Raw genomic sequence first — 19,910 nt, 5'->3', positions numbered from 1 at the left:
AGCTTCCTAATATCCCCTCCAGACATGTTGTGAATAGTTTTGGCGAGATGGTATCTTCCTGTCTTACTCGAGTTCGGATCGGGAATTTATGACTTTGCTTGTTGACGTTCATCCTGCGCGTGCGTTTTTATATGTCTCCTAGAAGTGTTATCTGGAGGTGTTTTATACCCTGCCCTGTAATGCTTCCAGCAGGCTACGGTGAGCACGGAATCAAACGCTTTCTTATAATCAATAAATGCAAGGTAAAGGAATTTCGTGTACTCTGCGGACTTTTCGCTAACTTGCTTGTTTGATTTACAACATGAAAATTAAGCATGGTTGAGAACGTTTTCATGAAACCAGTCTACTACCTGGATTGCTGAGAATTCAGGCTGTCACCTATGGGGCTAACATTGGTAAAGAGCTTGTAAACATAGGAGGGGCTGATGGGACGCAAATTCTCCAGGTTTTTGGTATATCCTTTCTTATGAATCAGAATGCTGTTGGCGTTTTTTCAGGGTGTGGGCACTTTTTGAGTGCTCAAGATCCCAAGATAGTGCAGAAGGCTTTTCCAGTACAAAATTTCTCGGCTCTTTCAAAAGATTCCCTGTTATGCCGTCGTCACCTGCAGATTTTCTTCGTCTCATGGCTTTGAGAGCCTTTCTGACTTTATCTTCGGTTACGACTGGGATATAGGAATTTAAGCTTGTACGCTAAGTAGTTTCCCGTCGTCTAACGTCACTGTCTTGCAACCTGGTGTAGAAGAATCGTTCTGCAAGCCTATATTACCTCGTCCAAGTTGTGCGTAATACTACCCTACTCGACACTTAGTCTGTACATGCTCTTTGTGCCGACAGCTATACTCGGTGACAACTTAAGAACGTCACCGATGATCATGATGATTGATGATTGCTATTGGTTTCCCCTTTGAAGCGGGGTGATGACATGTCATCTTACCAGAAAGGACTAATATAGCCATGTTTTACACTCTTGGTTTAATACTAGGGCTGCTTAGGGCAGGTACTAAAGCTTATTAGGCCCCAAATACTTTTTTTCCGTGTTACAGGTGGTAACTGTCCTAGGCAATATTCCCCTCTCTGCTTTTCGTCCACCAGCATTCTAATCTTCTTTTCGTCCCCTCGACAGCCTTGAAGTTAACTTCCTCTCTAATAGCCTTAAATACTAGGGCTTCTGGAAGCCCAATATTCCCTTCATGTAGATTTGGATGGATACCCTCACATTCTAACACTATGTGCCGCATAGTTTCTGTTTCTTTTCTGCAGACCACGCATACCCCATCATTTTGTGAATAGTTCCCCACAAAACTCTTAGTTCGCAGACAAACCTCCTCTAGCCTCAAAAAGCAAAGCACTGCCCTGGGAATTATCGTACAAATTTTCCTTTCCGATGTTCAATTCTCAGCCCTGTACATCTCTAACGTCGTTTTAGCTTCCAATTTTTCCCTCCATTTATTCGTTTCAATCTGCCTTGCCTCTTTTTTGGTTACCTTGGCTGTTTTGGATTCTCCACTGTTCTTTCCGTATTTCATCGTTAGCCTTCTAGTCTTTCTTAACCACTGCGTGTCCACGCTTTTTAAGTATAGGTACCTAAAAACCTTAGCTGCCCACCTTCATTGATCCATTGCCCTCAACCTTATCTCAAAGCATATTTTACTCGGAGCGTCTCTGAACTGCTTCGTTAGTTATGCCGCTGTGCCTTATGCCGCTGTGCCTTATCACCGTAGCCAGATGTTTCTCCGCGCGGCGCAAGTGGGGCGTTACTGGGAATATTTTGAACATGGCGTGAGCCGCTCCCGTGATTTTTTTACTTAATATGCTGATAAACGACTCCAGTGGCGACAAACAAACTGCGTGAGACAAGGTAGACGATATCACACATTCATAGCAAACCCCTTTCAAAACGCGCGCACACTGACGTCACGGGTCCGGTGCTTTGGCGGAGTGATACACTACATGAGGTGGTGCCGTTCTTGAGTTGTAACCGAGTATAGCCTCCTCTTGGTTGCTTTCAAGCTATTTGCAGTGCTTCCTCAATCACTAATGTTATATGCACGAATGTTATTTGCTGTATATCGCTAAATCAGTTTGAACAGCTTGGTTAATTTAATCTTGTCTGCCGTATTTGGCGGTTTTATGTTCTTACGTCGGGCAATTAGTGCCTTCGTCTTCTTAGTTTCCGGTTCGTTCACTAGATGTCGCCTCTACTACATGGTCTGGTGATTCACTCAGTGCCGTCGTTAGGTTCTCATTTAGACTACCTGCACAGACCTCGATCTACTACTTTAAAAACGCAAATTTCTTTCCAAGAACTATCTTAGGCTCCTGCTATCCGGCCCTAGCGGAATCCATGCGGGTTTTCTTAATTTTCACGAGTTTTCGTGTTTTTCTTTTGATATTCAGCCTTAGCTTGCTTCTAAGCATCCTATGATCGCTGCTCCGAATCTTAACTAGCACCTCTAGGTCATGTACAATACCTGGGTTTCAACTTAAAATGAATCATTTTTGTTTTTGTTTTTTTTTACCATCGGTACCTTTGCATGTTCTTTTCCTATTTTTTGTCGTTTGTTGAAAAATGTGGTCACCAACCACACCTTATTTCGCTCATCAAAGCTGACCATAATATCTCCTTGCTTGTGCGATTGTCTGTTCCGATGTTTTGCACTTAAAACCGTGAACTGTACATAGAGAAGGAAAACTTGGTTGATTTGATTGATTGTAAGGTTTAACGCGCCGAAGCAACGCAGCTGATAAGGCGCGCCGCAGTGGAGGGCTCCGGATTAATTTCGACCTCCTGGGGATCTTTAAAGTGCGCCAAAATCTCGTACACACGGGCGTTTTTGCTTTTCGTGAGCCACTGAGTAACCTCGGCGGGTCGAAGGAAAACTTGGTCTCTGATCTACAAAATGTATTGACTGGACTGCCACACGGCCCAGTGATGGGGCTCATATTGTTTCGATGTACGTAAATAACATTGCATAAATTCTAATATTTTCTGAAAGATTAAGGTAGACTGATGATGACGCTTTACTTTTTGGAAATGCATTACACGAGATAAACGATAAAATAAATGAGCGGCTAAAAATCACCGTGCTGTGGTTTACTAACAAGCGACTCCCCATTAATATTCAGAAAGCTAATTACAGAGTTTAATTAAAGAAAAAGATACACTGCAAACAGATCACTGAAGTGTAAATTCAGAGCTCATACTACATAAAATCTGCTACAAATATCAATGTGTCTACTTAGAATGTGACACAAAAAAGAAAGACCATGTAAAACAAGTGGGTTCAAAACTGCCCTACGGTCGACATACTCTTTTGACGGAGAGAGAGCGGTGATTTTTCCATTCTCCGTTTTGTCTTTCTTGGGTTTGTTCGTAGTCAGTTGAACTACTGCATTGTGTCTTGTGGCAACACTTACCCTACAAACCTTGAACCTGTAGTATTATTATAAATGAGAGCGCTCATGACTGTTACGTATTGAAAGTACATGGACCTTAGCAAACCACTTTCTTAATACGTCCGTATGCTACCACGTAATTCCATCTATACGTAAAAGTACCTGAATCAATTCGTGAAGTATCAAAAAAAGACTGAAAGACTGATCCGTAAGCAAATACTCTCTTCATACTCCGAAAAAAGTCAGCAACGCTCCAAGGGACAGCCTAGTTCATTTACGTGTGTGTCAAAATATTATAGTTGATGGTTGAATTAAGTAGCGCCATCACTAGGAATAACATTATTTTCGTAATGATGTCAAAAATAAAACAAATGTAATGCAAAAACTGAAAGTTGATTTGGGGACACAGCATTCTTCATAAGAAGCATAGTTTTATTACAGGTAAAAATGCTCATACCTAACTATGAATTCTACTGTATGCCCCAAGAGATGGAAAATATATACCTGTATAGGTTATTTGAATTATCTATGTGCATATGTCAATTGTAATTGATTTAATTTGATTGATTGTTGGGTTTGAAGCGCAGACGCTTCAGAGGCGATGAGGCCCGCCGTAGTGGAGGGCTCCGGATAAATTTGTTACCACCTCTCGAACACACGCGCGTTTTTGCTTTTCGCCTCCATCATAAAAACGCCCCCCGTGGTCTGGATGTGAATTGGGAGGTTGAGTTTCTGTATGCCAGTTTTAAAATTGGTAAGAGCAATTTTGAATCTTCTATTAGTAAGTAAACCTTCTTGGAATTTACTTTTTGTGATTGAAACGATTGCCTCCACTCGCTGCAATTTGACTGTATTTACATGTTATGATGGACCTGACACTGGCATCAGGCTGAGGTTCCAGTACAAATCTAACGATGTGTTGTACGTTGTTAAAAATTAATATTGAAATCTCAACAAAAATTTCAAGCGTACGAACTAGTGCTAATGCTCACACCCCCGACTTCCACGATAACCCTTTTTAAAGTCGAGATTCTTTCTAGGGCTACTCATACGCCAAATTTTCCCTTTTTAGGTGTTTGTCTGCCTCTGTCTGTGACAAAAGTGAGAATTCTTGAAGTAGACGTTCATAACACAAATGATTTCGAAACTACTGTAGCGGAAACCGCTCGGCACCTGCGCGCATTCCTTTCTCTCTGGTCTGCCGCCTTAATGACGAGAGTGTGACTTTGTGAAAGACACGTACTGGCGACGCCACCGCCGGCTTAGGGTTCTTCCGTGGGCTCTTCAATGGTCACCTCTCGGATGGAGTGCCTAACTTCTTTGTTGTCCGGCCGACTCCTGGAATTATTCCTGGCGCCGACGTTGTCTGCTGTCTCTGGGTGCCTTTATCCTCACTCTTTTGAAGGACGCAGATGTTCCCCTTCTTTTCCTCGTCGGGGAAAGCTCTCGGCGCACGCAAATTCAGAAAATAAAAAGACTTGTCTTGAAACTGCAAACCAGCTCCGCGTCTGCTTTCACGCGATCCTTCAGGAGCCGAAATTCCGGGCTGCTACAAAATTGGTGACACGAACAACGCTTCAACGAACACGCAGCGATGAGCTTCGACGACAACGCTGCTGCCTCCACGCCTGCAGTCTTCGCCACAGAACTGAAGCTGCCAAATTTTTGGCCTAAATATTCAATAGTTTGGTTCAGCCAAGTGGAGGCCCGTTTCAGCTCCGGCACATCACCTCACAGTCGACAAAGTACCTTCACGTCATTGCAGCCCTGCCCCAAGAAATCGCTGACGCAATGGACGAAATTTTGGTTTCACCCCCCACACAAGGGGAATACGACACCCTCAAGAAGACGGTGCTGGCCCGCCTCGAGGGGCCTGAAGAGATTAGACTTCAGCAGCTCTTATGTCGGGAAGAGTGGGCGACAAACGACCTTCCCAACTGCTCCACCGGATGCGGCAACTACTCGGTTTGCACGCGAGTCAGGACAACCAGCTCCCACTTCTTCATGAACTTTTTCTGCAACGGCTGCCCCAGTCGGTGCGCGTGGTTCTCGCGGGTTCAGATGAGACGTCCCTTGATCGACTCCCACAACTAGCCGAACGCATCACGGAATACTCAGCTCCAAACTTAGCGCCTATAGCTGCTGCAATATTCAACGAACAACCAGATTGATTATCTTGCCTTGAGGATAAAGTGAAACAACTTACCGAGACCATGCAGCAACTTTCGCTGTCAGGCGCTCCCCAACAGGGCGAGAAACGACGCAACCGATACCCTTGAAGACAGCCAAGCTCGTCCCAGAGAGGCCAGTCACGAGACAGACAGCACGAGTTTCCTGGTACCACCGTCATTTCGGCACGGGTGCTAGCCGCTGCACCCAATCTTGCTCGTTTCTGGGAAACGCTCCGGTCAGTCGTTAACGGCGGCTCACGATATCAGCCCTCCACGCAGCCGCTGTTCTTCGTTGTCGACCACGTAAGCAACTCGCATCTGCTAGTCGACACAGGAGCCGAAATCTCTACTGTCCCGGCAACCCCTGAGGATGCCGACGTAGCAAGAACATATCGTCGCTGCAGGTGGTGAACAACACTGCCATCGCTAAGCACGGCTTCCGCTCGCTGACAATAGACGTTGGACTGAGGCGCCAGTTTCGCTGGGTCTTCATGGTAGCGGACGTTAATTTCGCCATTTTCGGAGCAGACTTTCTCAGCCACTTCAACCTGGATGTGAGCGTACGTGACCGTTGCCTCAAGGATAACAACACATCCTTCAAAGTACGTAGTTTGAAGTCAAACATCTGCTCATCTGGCATCTGCGCCTTCCTGCCAGTATCTGCCTACCACCACATCCTGGCCGAATTCTCTTCCCTAACCAAGCCCCGCAATACGGAAAAGCCGTTGAAACGTAACGTGACTCACCCATCGTCACAACCAGGCCGCCAGTCACCACCCGGCCACGACGGCTGTCCAGCAACAGGCTTCAACCTGAACGCAGTGAGTTCGAACATATGCTGCAGCTGGGAATGCTGCAGCCTTCGTCTAGCAACGATTAATCGCTGCTGCACATGGTGCCTAAAGACGACGGGGACGACTGGAGCCCGTGCGGTGACTACAGAGCCTTGAACGCATTGACAACGCCGGGCCAGTATCCTCTGCGACACATTAACGATTTTAGTGCGTGGCTGGCAGGTACAAAGTTATACAGCAAGATCGACCTCGTAGCGGCATACCACAGAATCCCCGTAAAACCGGATGACATACCAAAAACAGCCATAACAACTCCATTCGGCCTGTTTGAATTTGTTCGTATGCCCTACGGTTTGAAAAATACAGCACAGACCTTTCAAGGATTCATGGATGAAGTCACCCGGGGTCTTCCTTGCGTCTTTGTCTTACTGGATGACATTTTGGTGGCCAGCAGAACTCGTAGCGAGCACGAACAGCACCTCCGCCAGGTATTTAAGCGTCTCGATGAGCACGGTCTGGTGTTGGAACCTCAAAAGTGCGTGTTTGGTGTCGAGGCTCTTAACTTCCTCGGCCACCACATCACTGCTGAAGGCATTATGCCATTGGAATCGAGGGTGGAACCCGTCAAGACGTCTCCTGCTCCAACATCTTTTCGCTAGCTCAGAGTTCGTCGGGCTGTTAAACTTCCACCGGCGGTTCATTCCGCCTGGTGCTCGAGTACTCCAGCCATTGACCGACCTGCTGCGCCGAGACGACCAAAAGGCACCATAGTTTTGTTTGTCGGACAAACACCAGAACGCTTTTCAGAAAGCTAAGGACGAGCTGTCCACGGCTACCCTTTTCATTCATCCACTGCCTGATGCTCCTACATGCCTTATCGTGGCCGCCTCTTCCACATCGGTCGGAGCAGTGCTGCAGCAACAGGAGGGGACATAGTGGAAGCCACTGGGCTTCTTTTCGAAACGCCTGAAGCGTGCAGAAGTACGATACAGCACTTTTGGAAGGGAAATGCTCGCAATCTATTGTTCCATTAAGCATTTCCGCTATTTCCCCGACGGTAGTGAGTCCAACGTCTTGACAGACCACAAGCCCCTCACCTACGTATTCAACGACAACAGTTCCTCCTACTCAGAATCGGAAATTCGTCAGCTCTAATTCATCTCTGAGTTTTCTACAGACATCCGCCACATTCCCAGGTTCAAATACGAAGCAGGCGACGCCTTGTCTTGCGTCAACCCTTCCGGCAAAAAAGTCCTGGACTTCGAGGCGATGGGCGCGGCTCAGCGGGAGGACATTGGGTTTACAAGACTGAAAGGTGGGGAATCTTCACTTGTGCTTTCGGATGTTGCACTTCCTTGCGTCTAGGGCACGATAACCTGCGATACCTCACAGGTATCGCAGGTTACCCCACGACCTTTCGTCCCACTGAATTTTCCCTGAGTGGTATTCAACACTTTCCACTCCATCAGCCACCGAGGTGTCCGCGCCACTGAGTGGCTGATAACGGAACGCTTCGTTTGGCCCGGCGTCAACACGGACATTTGACGTTGGGCTCGGGCATGGGAAACGTGTCAGCAAGTGAAGGTGACTCGCCACACTCGGGCTACAGGAATTTCGAACTCCTGAGTTGCAGTTTGGCAACGTTCACCTCGACTTGGTTGGACCACTACCACCCTGTCAAGGTTTCAGGTACCTGCTCACATGCATAGACAGATACAGCCGATGGCCCGAAGCTATACAATTGCGTACATATCAGTTGACCGTCACGTAGGCCTTTATCCAGACATGGGTGTCTTGCTTTGGCTGCCCCGTCCGCATAACAACGGACCGGGGACGGCAGTTCCTGAGCAACCTCTTTTCCGTGCTTTCGACCATCCTCGGCACGAGGCTGCCGCATACAACCGTCTACCACACCGTCAGCGACGGAATGGTGGACGCTTGCACAGGCAACTCGAAGGCGCACTTACAGCGAAACTCAATCGCCAGCGCTGGGTGGAAAAGCTCCCGCTCGTTCTTCTTGGCCTACGCTCAACGGTGAAGGAAGACCTCGGCCTCAGCGGAGTGGAAATGGTGTACGGCTCAACAGTGCGCCTCCCGGGAAAAGTCTTCTGCAACCAGACACTTTCCGCCCCAGCAGCCTCCGACCACATCGAGAAGCTGCGCGATGGCTTGCGCAACTCAGGCCAACAGCACCTCGCATCGCCCGCAACAGAAAGGTTTTCACTTTTCCGACATGGACTTAGCTACACATGTGTTCCTGTGGCACGACGCATTGAAGCCCCCCTTCACTCCGCCGTACGACGGCCGTTTCAAAGTTTTGGGACGTAATAACAAGACCATCACAATAGACGTGCGAGGCAAACCAGAAGTCGTCGCCGTCTACCGCGTCAAGCCTGCTCATATTGAGGTTTCTGTTCATGCAGCCTCTCACGTACGTTTTCAGTCATAATCCGTGGACCCTGACCTTTCGCCATTCAGCCGGTAACTGCTGCCTTTCTTTAAAAGCTCCGCAATCTAGGGGGAACCTCTGTAGTTGAAACCACTCGGCACCCGCGCGCATTCCTTTCTCTCCGGTCTGCCGCCGGAATGACGAGAGTGCGCCTTTGTGAAAAACGCGTACGGGCGACGCCACCCCCGGCTTATGGTCCTTCCCCTGCGCTCTTGAATGGTCGCCTTTCGGGGGGGAATGCTTAACTTGTTTGTTGTCCGGCCGACTCCTATAATTAGTCCTGGCGCCGTTGTCGTCTGCTCGCTCGGGGTGCCTTTCTCCTCTATCTTTTGAAGGGCGCGGGGGTTCCGTTTCTTTCCCTCGTCTGGGAAAGATCTGGGCGCACGCATCTTTAGAAAATAAAAAGTACGGTTTTCAAACTGCAAACCAGCTTTACGTCTGCTTTCTCGGCTCCTTCAGCAGCCGACATTCCGGGCTGCTACTCTACTAAATATGGGTGCATAAACCGTAGTTGTCATCATTGTTCAGCAAAACAGACAAAAAAACGTCAGGTATCTTTGAGGCTGAGCATAAATACATAAGGAAAACTAGCACTGTTTCTTTCATTAAAATATGACTGAGCGCTATAATCGGGCTTGCAAGCCAAAAAAACGTCAAAAAACAGTTAAACCATAAGAAATAGGAGCACTGGCGACAGATCCCCCTTCTGGTGGCTGTAGTGTAGAGAAAAAGAGAAACAAAAAGTCTGAAAAGACGAGACGCAGCAGTGCGAACTCTAAAATAAAATTGTATTCATTTAACCTTCATTGCGTTAAAGATGGCAGGCCCGAGATAAGAGCGAAGGAGCGTGAGAAGTGGACGGGGGAGGGTGGAGAAGCAGTTACGTGTCAGGACCGCAGAAGACTATCGTCTCTCGAAGGCGGTCGCAGCACAGCAAGCAGACACTCAGGCAATTTTTAACGTATTTCTTTACGATGATGAGAACCCATATCCAGTAAGCAATGCATTTTTAGGTAGGAATATGTAGAAGTGGACTTCGGTGGACATCAGCGCGCTTATAAACGGTACAAAAATTTTAACACGAAAGTGTTTTATTCCCGGATACACGAAGATTTCGTTGACGTCATATGCGTCATGGAAGTGACGTCTGTACAACGAAGCAAGCGGCCTGTAAAGCGTGCAACCCTGCACAAAAAGTCTTTTTGCGGGGAAGGTTGCGCAACCTTTAGTAATCAAGACTACGTTATAATTGGGGTTGTTCACTTTGGGGTTTTATATTTTGCACGAAAGTGTGTTTTGCCGCGATACCCCAAGATTTCACTGAAGTCATATCCGTCACCGAAATGACGCATGTATACCTTTGCCGAAGCGACCCGCCAGAAGGACGTCGATCGCCAAGAAAACGCAAAAGACATCCGCCGACCCGCAAATCAAGATCAGCTGCAGATTTTGCTCTACATTTCACTTTCGTATTTCACTGATTCCTGTAACCATTATTCAACCAGACTTTTTTATTTATTTAGTATACTGTTTCACTGATTCCTATAGCATAGGAATCAAGCACAGTTTTTTTTATTTATTTATACACTGTTTGACGCTACGGGCTGCTGCAGTAGTGCAAAAGTGCGCCATAAACGATATTCATACGCGCAAAAGATACAGAAGTCTCTGTACAAAGAACAAAAAAAGTACCTCCGTCTACTTTAGAAAATTTTAGTTTTTTACAAAGCTCTAAGTAGTATTACGTTTCACAAAAAACTTGCGGGTCGAGGTTGTTATCGTGAGGAATAGTTTTGACTAGAAAAGAATGCCTAAAAACATCAACCCTTGAGATTAGGAGAAAACGGCGTAAAGGTTATTGATGCGAGTAATTTTAAAGTTTCTAATGGGGTGAACCTAGGGTAAAACACAGGAGTGCTTACCTGGCTAAGATAGGAGACTGCATCGTACGCCTGAGAATTCGCTCCGTAAACTGGAGACTCTACACCCGTCATTACACCAATATCATATATCAGTCCCGGTAGCTGGAATGTGTCTTGTATACCCCAGAGTGATTGGTACAGTCCTACAACAAAATAGAAAAACATCTTCAGTTATGCAAACCAACACCAATGGTCGTAGCCCCATCTTGTTTAAGTTTTAAGTTTACATCACTTTCTGGGGTCGCCTTGTCCTGGTAGCTCGCTAACGGCCGATGTCAAGCGACTGCCGCACTACCAAGTAGAGTCTGGTGTACCGTCGTCAGGGAATCACCTTTAGGCTTCGAAAACCACGAGGTTTAAATAGCCATACCCGTTGGAACCTCGTGAACCAGTGGCGCTTTTCAAACGACTCCCCGGTGTTCAGAGCAAAGAAAACTGCAGGCATATTTCAGGCAAAATGTGTGTATATAACCGGCATCCCCTGTTGAAGACCAGGAACCAGAATGATCGTTAGTTTGTCCCATAACTGCTGCATTTTCTGTCAATCCCGCGACCACATCACAGATTACTGGTCGGCTCAACTTACTTTAAACGAAACGAAAGCCAAGTTCAAACAACAGGGGTGTTGCTTTCACTGCGCTAGGCGCTTCCATGTTGGATCACACAAGGAAGTGATATGGCGTCCATTGCAACTTTGACATGAAAGTCTTCTCGCACTCTGGCACTCCTTGGCACGGTGAAAACGCCTAGCGCAGCGAAAGCAACACCCCTGTTGTTTCAACTTGGCTTTCTTTTCGCTTAGAGTAAGTTGAGCAGTGCAGTCATCTGTGATGTGGTCGTGGGATTGACAGAAAAGGCAGCAGTTGTGGGACAACCTCAGGGTCAGTGTAGAAGCAAAACCCAGAATGTAGCCGTTGACTTGCCTCTTGAGTGACTGCGCCTGAATTGGCGTGCCCATTGCTTCTCCAGTCATAATGGAAGTAATCTCCCGAATCTATACTTCTAGCTGAAATAGGTCAAGCAAGATCGAGAGTTCTTCGGGCCGTTCACCTCCCTGCTGGCACCGATGTCACCAACCGCCACCACATGGGGATGGACCACGACGACGTAGACAACTCGCTTTTCGCCCTTCCCAGGCGCTCAGCGGCAAGATGAAGGGAAGATGAAGCAGACAGACGCGGTCCGGGCGCCGGAGCTATCGGTCCGTCGTCTTCGAGATCCACCGAGCACTGTTTCTAAGTCGCCTGAGTGTAATGTAAATAAATGCACAGTTTTTTGTTTCGGAAGCTGAGTTTGTCGGTTGAGGATACCCGAGGTCAGATTCTCAGCGCTACTGCGGCTTGGAGAAGAACCCCCGGGGAAAAGAACATCGCGAAGATAGCATTGATGGTCTGAGACGGATGCGTGTCTCGTCTGCCATCGATGCTGATAAGTTCTGTTTTATGAGGGGAAATATCCAAATTAAAAGTATATAACGTCCGACTCACGCTAAAATGTGCAGCTTGTGATTCACTTTGCACTTCTCTGGATTGATAGTCTTGCGATTCCGTCCAGAGTCCATAGAACAACGTCATCAGCGGACATGGCGAACCGAGCAGATGAGTCGATTTGTAGCTGCCAAGCAACTCTGTTCATGGCATGGTTGAAGAGAATAGGCACGAGGATGGACCTCTGAGGGACCCTTCGATCAAGGTAGTATGTATTTGGGTCACGCACTAGCCAACTGTGTCGTATGGGTCTATGTTGTAGAAAATTTCAAATTCAAGCTTGAGCCTTCAATTTGTGAATGCTAGGGCAAGCTCCTTGAGGATTTCTTCTTGTTTCACGCTATCAAAAGCTTTTTGCATGTCTAGAGCAAGTACTAAATCTCCGAAGTTCCTTCGGAAAGTGTGATTGATGACTCTCCTCAGTTAGAATGCATAATCGTGGGACCCAAAATTAGGTCGAAAACCCGTTTGTGATGGGTGGAACCAGCCAGTGCTTTCAAGATGGTGTTGCATTCGACTATGTAGCAATCTTTCAATTAATTTACGTATGGTTGGTGTTTAGGCAACGGGACGGTTATTTTCGGGTCTATGACCATCTTTGCCCGGCTTTGAAATGGGGCGAATCCCATGAAGTGCTGACGAGGTTAAGGAGAATTTGTTGTCCAGTATGCGGCAAATTTCGAAGGCCTTGCAACGTGACCAAGTTGTGACCCGGGGCTAACTTTGGTTTGTCTTGACTCAGTGCAATCTCAAGTTCGCCAATGGTAAAAGAAAGGTCGACATCTTCAAGGGGTTCTTGAATGTCGAATATAGGGAGGGGTTCAAGTGAGGTCAGTGCCGTAGTCGCTTGAGAAAAAGGTGAGATATGAATGAGAGAACGAGACTAAAGCCCGGTAGGACCTGGGAGAGGAGGCGACAAACGAACGCCCAGTCAGGCGGTCATGTTCGTTTTTGGGACGTCGTTGGCTTCTTGCTTGAAGCCAGGCACCTGTGATCGTGATTACACTTGTATGCCGTTGATGATGATAGGGCTGCTGCACGGTGGAGATAGGGCTGCTACAAGGTGTGTTAAAAAGACGAGGTATCCGCACTGATTTCAATATTGATAGGATTGTGATTAATTTCCTGCACATACCAATTTATTGTACGACCCGTGGTCCTGCGTGTGCATTTTAATTTACTCCGTGTAGTCTCATAAGGGTCGTGTTTCAGCGATAGCATTTTCCATACTATGAAATGAATTAAAAGCACGAAAATTTTAACGCATAAATACTATTTAGGAAATGGGGCGCGTGTCCATTGAGAGTAATGAAGCAGCTGGTTCCATAAACCAGGGCCCCTCCAGCCGAGCTTTACGTTCATATTCATTCACTACTTGGCCGCCCACCGCCTCTTCATTCACTAACAATGCAGACCTACAGGCCCTCACAAAGAAGGCGCCCATCGCCCTACTCTAAGCAAAAACGAAGCCCCACTGCTACTAAGAGGGCAAGTAAAATCATCCCCACACGCCCGAGAGATACACCGGAGACAACCAATGATTTTAGGCTACGGCAGCAACTTCTGTCGTGGGTCTCTGTATCACAGTGTGTGGGACTGTCAGGGTCCACGTAAGTACCAATGGCACTCGCAGCGATACCGAAGCTGCGAGACGTCCTCCTGACCATTGACGTCCTGAAAAACCTGCGCGGCGGGGCGATCCGGGCCATTCGAGCTTTAGCTGGTCATAGTATCTTCACTTAGGGGGCTACTAACAATGGATGACTGACAACCATGGAAAAGACTTTATTGACGGAGATCCTGCAGTAGCAACGTTGACTGACAACCATCCCGGGCTAATATTTTAGCACGAAAATGTTTTCTGCCCGGGTACGCCAAGATCTGGCAAGCGTCATATCCGTCACGGAAATGACGGCTTCAGATAAGGTTCCGTTGACGCGGCTGCGCCTGAATTCGAGACACGAACTATCTCCCCGTAACGAAAGGTACCGAGCGCTTTGCCCACTGCGCTACGAATCGACACAGTAAATGTTCCTGTAACGGCACATTTCCCTATCGTGTTTTACCGATTCCTATGAAAAAGGCATCAACCACAGACATGCAGACAGACACAACAAAATTTTCCCTTTCAGAAAGCCCAAGAAAGGCTATTGTCTTTAAAAGTGGGAAGATCCAAGAGAGGAGACGGTGAAGTTCGTGATTCCGCCCGACCGCGAAAGCAGCATCGGAGTTCCAATGAAATAAATAAGTGGTCGCGACATGACAACGGATGCGGCTCGTTTTTATAACATCTGCGAGCGCAAACCGTTCCAAATACCTAATATCACAGCCATTGTCTCGGGTATAAGTCAATATTGAGGCCGTTGCAGCTACACGTTGGCGATGTAATACTTCTGTACATGTTATTTTTAAACGCGTCAAAATATGTGCATGCGTGAGTGCTTTCAAGTACACCTGCGCTGAAAAAAAAGTTAGTGTAGAAATTTTCATCTAAGGTCCAAGCATGAAGGTGCATTATTTTACATGGGTTTTTATTGCTAGGTAAAAGTGTGATTTGAGCTTTAATGTTTTATTGTGGGATTTTTTCTGCTGTCAGGATTTGGATTAGCATTAGTTTAATTCCATTAACAACCGTAAAGTATTTCGTATCACAAAGTCAGCGGAATCCGCGAATTATTTTCTTCAATCGAGAACTTCGTAAACTAGTGACTGTCAATTTACGAGGACTGGATTTGATAAATTCGTTGTTTATGAGGTGCATCTCAGCAGCTACCATGGCAACGTAAGTGCAGCGGCCGCGGCGCTCGTCGGCCGGTCATTTAACGAAGCGCTAAAAGTGCGCGATAAGCATACTAATAAAACGCAAAGTGTTCGGAGCAAAAAGGAATAATTTCCTGGAAAAATGCCTGTAATTTTTGCTTGCGTGCGCTTCGTTAGCAAACTCGCCTGCTAACTTTGTTAGCAGGTGAGCAGACTTTTCGTAACCCTGCAAAGCGCCTGAGCAAGTCAATAGCATCCATCACCTTGTCTAAGTCCGGTGCAGATGCTTTAGCCGTTTCTGGGTTGTCAGCGTCCTCTGACAAATATTATGCACCAAAAATTAACTGTATGGTTTCTTCATCAGTTAAAACCTGCGTAGTGACGTCAAGCGAGCCCCGAAGTCAGTGCTAGCGCCATCTGATATCACGGAGTGAAAATAGTGTTACCTCGCAAAGCTCCGTAAAAGCGAAAATAAACGCCTCGTTAGATTTTTTCTGAATTGACGAAATAATGTTCGTTGCCTTCTGACAAAACCCACAAGGAACTGATTCTTTTTAAAATGCGTCGGCTTCTCGAAATACTTCGTTAAATCAGGAATGGCGCTGCATATGTTTCCTTACTTCGTGTTCATTAAAACATTGAGCAATACAAGCAACTGCGGGGGAATTCGAATTTGCTCGTTAGATCCAGAAAATCGTAAGATCAGGTTTCCTTAGCCTGAGTTTTGATTGCATATTCGTCTTATATGTTTTATTTTTTTATTTATTTAAAACATACTGCAAGCCCATTGAAGGGCCCAAGCAGGAGGGCCATCACAAGGAAAAAAAAACATTTAGGCGCAATACACATGGCACACTGATCAAAATAGTTTTAACAAATACAGGAATGCACCAAAGTTACAAAAATACCAATACACGTGGCACACTGTTGGAAATAGATTGTACACATACACAAGAATGCATCAAAATTGAAAAACAATGCCATTCACAATTCCAGTTGTTCAAGGGAGTGAATATTGGACACAGCCGATTCAGTTAGTGTATTCCAATCTGTAATTGAACGCGGGAAAAAGGAAAACTTGAATATGTTAGTTCGAGCGCTGTACGGATTCAAAGATTCGAGGTGTCTATGCCGTGTTTGCCGGGAAGTTAGTGGCTGAAGGAATTCCTCGGGTTTAAGTGAAAGTTTGTTATTTTTAAGCAAGAACAGAAATTTTAACCTTTGAATTTGACGGCGTGCTTGCAGTGTTGGAATGCCACTAGTTTGGCCACTAATGTTGTCACTCATACTTACCAGTGAATCAATCAGATGATATTTAAAGCATCAGGAGATGCATTTTGTAAAAAAAGCAATCCCTCCCCGGAAATTGCTTTTTCTTGCCACTATTTTATTCCTGTTTGTTTTTATTTTTATGTGTGATGTTGCACGACTGTAAGCGCCTATTTGCGTACTTTTTATTTTTAAAATTTGAAACTTTCCTAATGTCAACGCAGAGTCTAATCGGGGTTCAAAAGTTCTTTGTTGTGTCTAAATGCGACTTGAATAATCTTGTGTGGCTTGGGCGGAGCAAAACTGAGTCTTCCACTCCAAAGCATAACAATCTGCATCGACAGATCTAAGTGTCGTTCCTGATGATGACCTTAGGCTTATCAATATTTTCGTTGTCTGCACGTCTGTTCACTAATTTTAATGAGCAGTTCGATGAGTGCTTGAACGCCACATTCTCGTGCACTTCGATTTGCTTCATTGATGGCGTTGACGTCTGAAGAAAACACACTGCAGGAGAACAAAAAAGAAACGGCAAAAAAACAACTATGGGCTTCACAAAAGGCACATCAATCATGCACCATATAACTTTACGATAGTATGTCTTTGTACAGCTCCCTGCCCTCTCGTAATACGCAAAATATAATTTGGGAGTGCACAAGGTTCGCAATGATGGTGAATGTCACGTGAATGGATGGTGGGGTGGTCTTAACCAGCTCGGAGCAATGGACACCGGGAAGCCGTTGACGAGTTGGACGAAACACCGATTTAATGCACAATAAAAAAAAACCTAACGCACAAGCACTCAATATTTCAACTACACACAAACGATAAACACTGACACCTCTACTAACAATGCAAACACACCAGTCAACTCTCAACCCAAAAGGCTCTACAATAAAGTTCTACGCAATTCGTCCGAATCAACTGATTCTATCATCCTCTAGGTGATCTCACTAAACCACAACTTCCTAGTTGTGTCCTATGATTGCGTCCCTATTGGACTGGCCTACCCCGGTCGTCGGCCCTGACGTGTCGCACCCTTGCGTGGCCGTGACTCGGTGGTAGATGTCGTCTCGCTTCGCCGGTGCCGGCGTTCGCTGCGCGGGGTCACTCCTTGGACGGCGTGGGCTCCGCGCGTCCTCACTTCTTTTCTCTGTGGCTACACCCTGGTAGCCGTTCTCGCTGAAGGTCCTTGATGCCGGCGTTCGACGCGCGCGGTCAACCCTTCGGCGGCGTGCTTCCTCGGTGGCTACCCCCTGGTAGCCGCTGCCGCTGGAGGTTCCAGGTAGGCTCGGCACGAACGTCGCCTTTCGGGGCCGTCGAGACAAACGTCGACGGAGCGTGGACGCTGGCCGCTGGTGCCCGACCGATGCCGCTGGGGCCACGAAGACACAGGTTCGTGGTACACCTAGGATGACGGTGCCGATGCGAAGTCGGCCCGCTCCCGCCCAGGCTCGGATGGCGTGGTCGATGGCCTGGCCACGTCCCCCTGGCTCGTTCCGTGAAGCTCACGTGCTCCGGCCGCCTCCTGGTTGTCTGCCTCCCGTTGTCTCTTTGTGCGCCCCGCTTTTATACCCTCTGGGCTCTCTCGTGGCGCACTCCCATTGGCTTCTTGCTTCTTCCCTGCCCTTATATGGTCATCTCGCCACTTGTCCCATGCGCGGCCTTCTTTGATTGGTCGACCAGTGCGCTGCCACCTTTGCCCATGATTCCTCGGTGCGTCGGCGCTGGCGCTTGCTGATTGGCGCGCTCCTGGCGCACACTTCAAAATTCTCGTTCCTTTGTTCTTTTCTTCTATTTTTCGGGGTTTTCATGCATCCCCTCTCGGGGGGGGGGGGGGGGGGGGGCTGACACATGACAGTGAAGACCTTAATTCTCTCAGCTGGGTTGGACTTTAGCTTTGGATTTTGGCGCTGAATGAGGTTTCGTGGAAGAAAGCTTTAAGTTTGGCCATCTTCATCGCAAAAAAGTGGCTTTTATTTGTTTCTCTTTTACGTAATTGATAGGTTCAGCATGAGCGCCCCATTTTGCTGCACCTCCTGCTGGGTACGCATGATTGATGGTTCGGTCATATTCGTGTGTTTTATCACCACGTATTTAACAGCCCTTGCAGAGCATGAATCCCTTTCATATGGTCGATGATAAAGTCGTTAGAAAATTAGCAGGGACATTTCACCTTTACACGCCAGTTGTAGGCTATGAAAAAGTGTTCAATTGAATACACACTGCAACAACAATGAAAAAGTTACGAGACCAAGAAATCGAAGCGACCTACGTAGTACTTCTAGATGACATATGCGATGAATGCACAGGCACGATGATCATTCACGAGCGCACCGAAAAGTACCCTGTCAGAATGGGGGAGCCACATGAAAATACAACCTCTCCAAAATTGTTCACAGCTTGTCTGTGGGGGGCATGCAGGGAGTTTGACTGGAAAACGTGGGGTTTAGGATAAACGGCGAATATTTGCACATTATGAGGTTTGGAGTCTTGCTTTTAATCTGCAGAACAAATGCAACATATGATTGAAAAATACAATCAAGAAGCAGCGCCGAAGGGTTAAGAGAAATGTTTAAATAACTCTGGAGTAATTATAAATGAGCCTGCTAAATCCACCCTCTTCAGCGTAAGTAGCCAAACGCTATAACAACGAATATAACTATCTTGGTGACATGGTCAGTGCTGGTCATAAACACGAGGAACAAATCCGGGGCAGAATAGGAATGGACTAGTGTGAATTCGCCAGGCACTTAGAAACAACGAACACTAAATTCCTTCTATCCATAAAAAGAATTGTATACCCCCAATGCGTGCTGCCGCTAAATGAGGTATACCGCGCAAACTTGACGCCTTGCGAAGCAACCGGAAACCAAAGTAAGGTTGGCTTATCGGGCCATGGAACGAATAATGATACGAGTAATACATAGGGATTGGAAACTAACATCGTGGTTGAGGGAGCGCACATGAGTAAACGATGCCACAGTTCGAAATAATTAAAGCAAATGGACTTGAGCTGGTCATGTAGTGACTTGAACCGACAAGAGGGGGACGAGGATAACAGAATGAATAACCAGAGCCCAGACTAGAAGAACAGGGAGGCCATTAACACATTGGATGAGACAAATAGGAAAATTGAAGGCAAAGAATTCATTGGGGCAATCCTGGTCAGGAGTGGTTGTGGGGCCTTCGTCCTGCAGTTGACCAAAATCGGCTGTTGTTGATGACCATGAAGTGCATAACGTGTGCGTTTGACATTCACCCCCTCGTAATTTTCTAACCATATTGAAGTTTTAGAGCTTGCTGGTCCTGCCGGTACATCGTAAAAGTAGCGAAAAACCGTCGAAAAAACCCGCAAACGCGTGTTTGTTGTGCGTTCTCCTTTTGGTGTTCGCGTTTTGTCGGTGACTTTTCTTATTGTCGATCCATGTACTGCGCAAAAGAAACTATTGTTCTAAAATATAGTTGTTCCAGTGCAAGATAACGTGAAGCTTTAGGATAAAGTTCCCCGCATGAAGGAATCCAACTGCAGGACAACTGCTCATTGCCCTGTCGGTCGAGAAATGCTTGTGCTCCGTCATTCATTTGGTTAGTTGTATCCTACGGTAGACTGCATTCTGGCTCTGGCATGCGCACTGAGTAGATTTGCAACGACACGTT

At 46.8% G+C, this 19,910-nt stretch overlaps 1 protein-coding gene across 1 annotated transcript in view; it reads right to left on the bottom strand.

Annotated features, from left to right (window-relative positions):
• LOC144140009 (beta-mannosidase-like) overlaps positions 1-19,910 on the bottom strand; it is a 159,945-nt gene that overhangs the window by 26,938 nt on the left and 113,097 nt on the right. The window contains exon 15 of the mRNA XM_077672223.1: positions 10,735-10,793. Within this exon, the coding sequence (XP_077528349.1) occupies positions 10,735-10,793 (59 nt within the window). The remainder of the gene's footprint in view (positions 1-10,734; positions 10,794-19,910) is intronic.

This window comes from Haemaphysalis longicornis, unplaced genomic scaffold (genome assembly GCF_048455015.1).
Source record: "Haemaphysalis longicornis isolate Haplotype H1 unplaced genomic scaffold, Haemaphysalis longicornis Haplotype H1 scaffold_5, whole genome shotgun sequence".
In the NCBI taxonomy this organism is placed as follows: domain Eukaryota; kingdom Metazoa; phylum Arthropoda; class Arachnida; order Ixodida; family Ixodidae; genus Haemaphysalis; species Haemaphysalis longicornis.
This window is presented reverse-complemented; position numbering and strand designations above follow the sequence as displayed.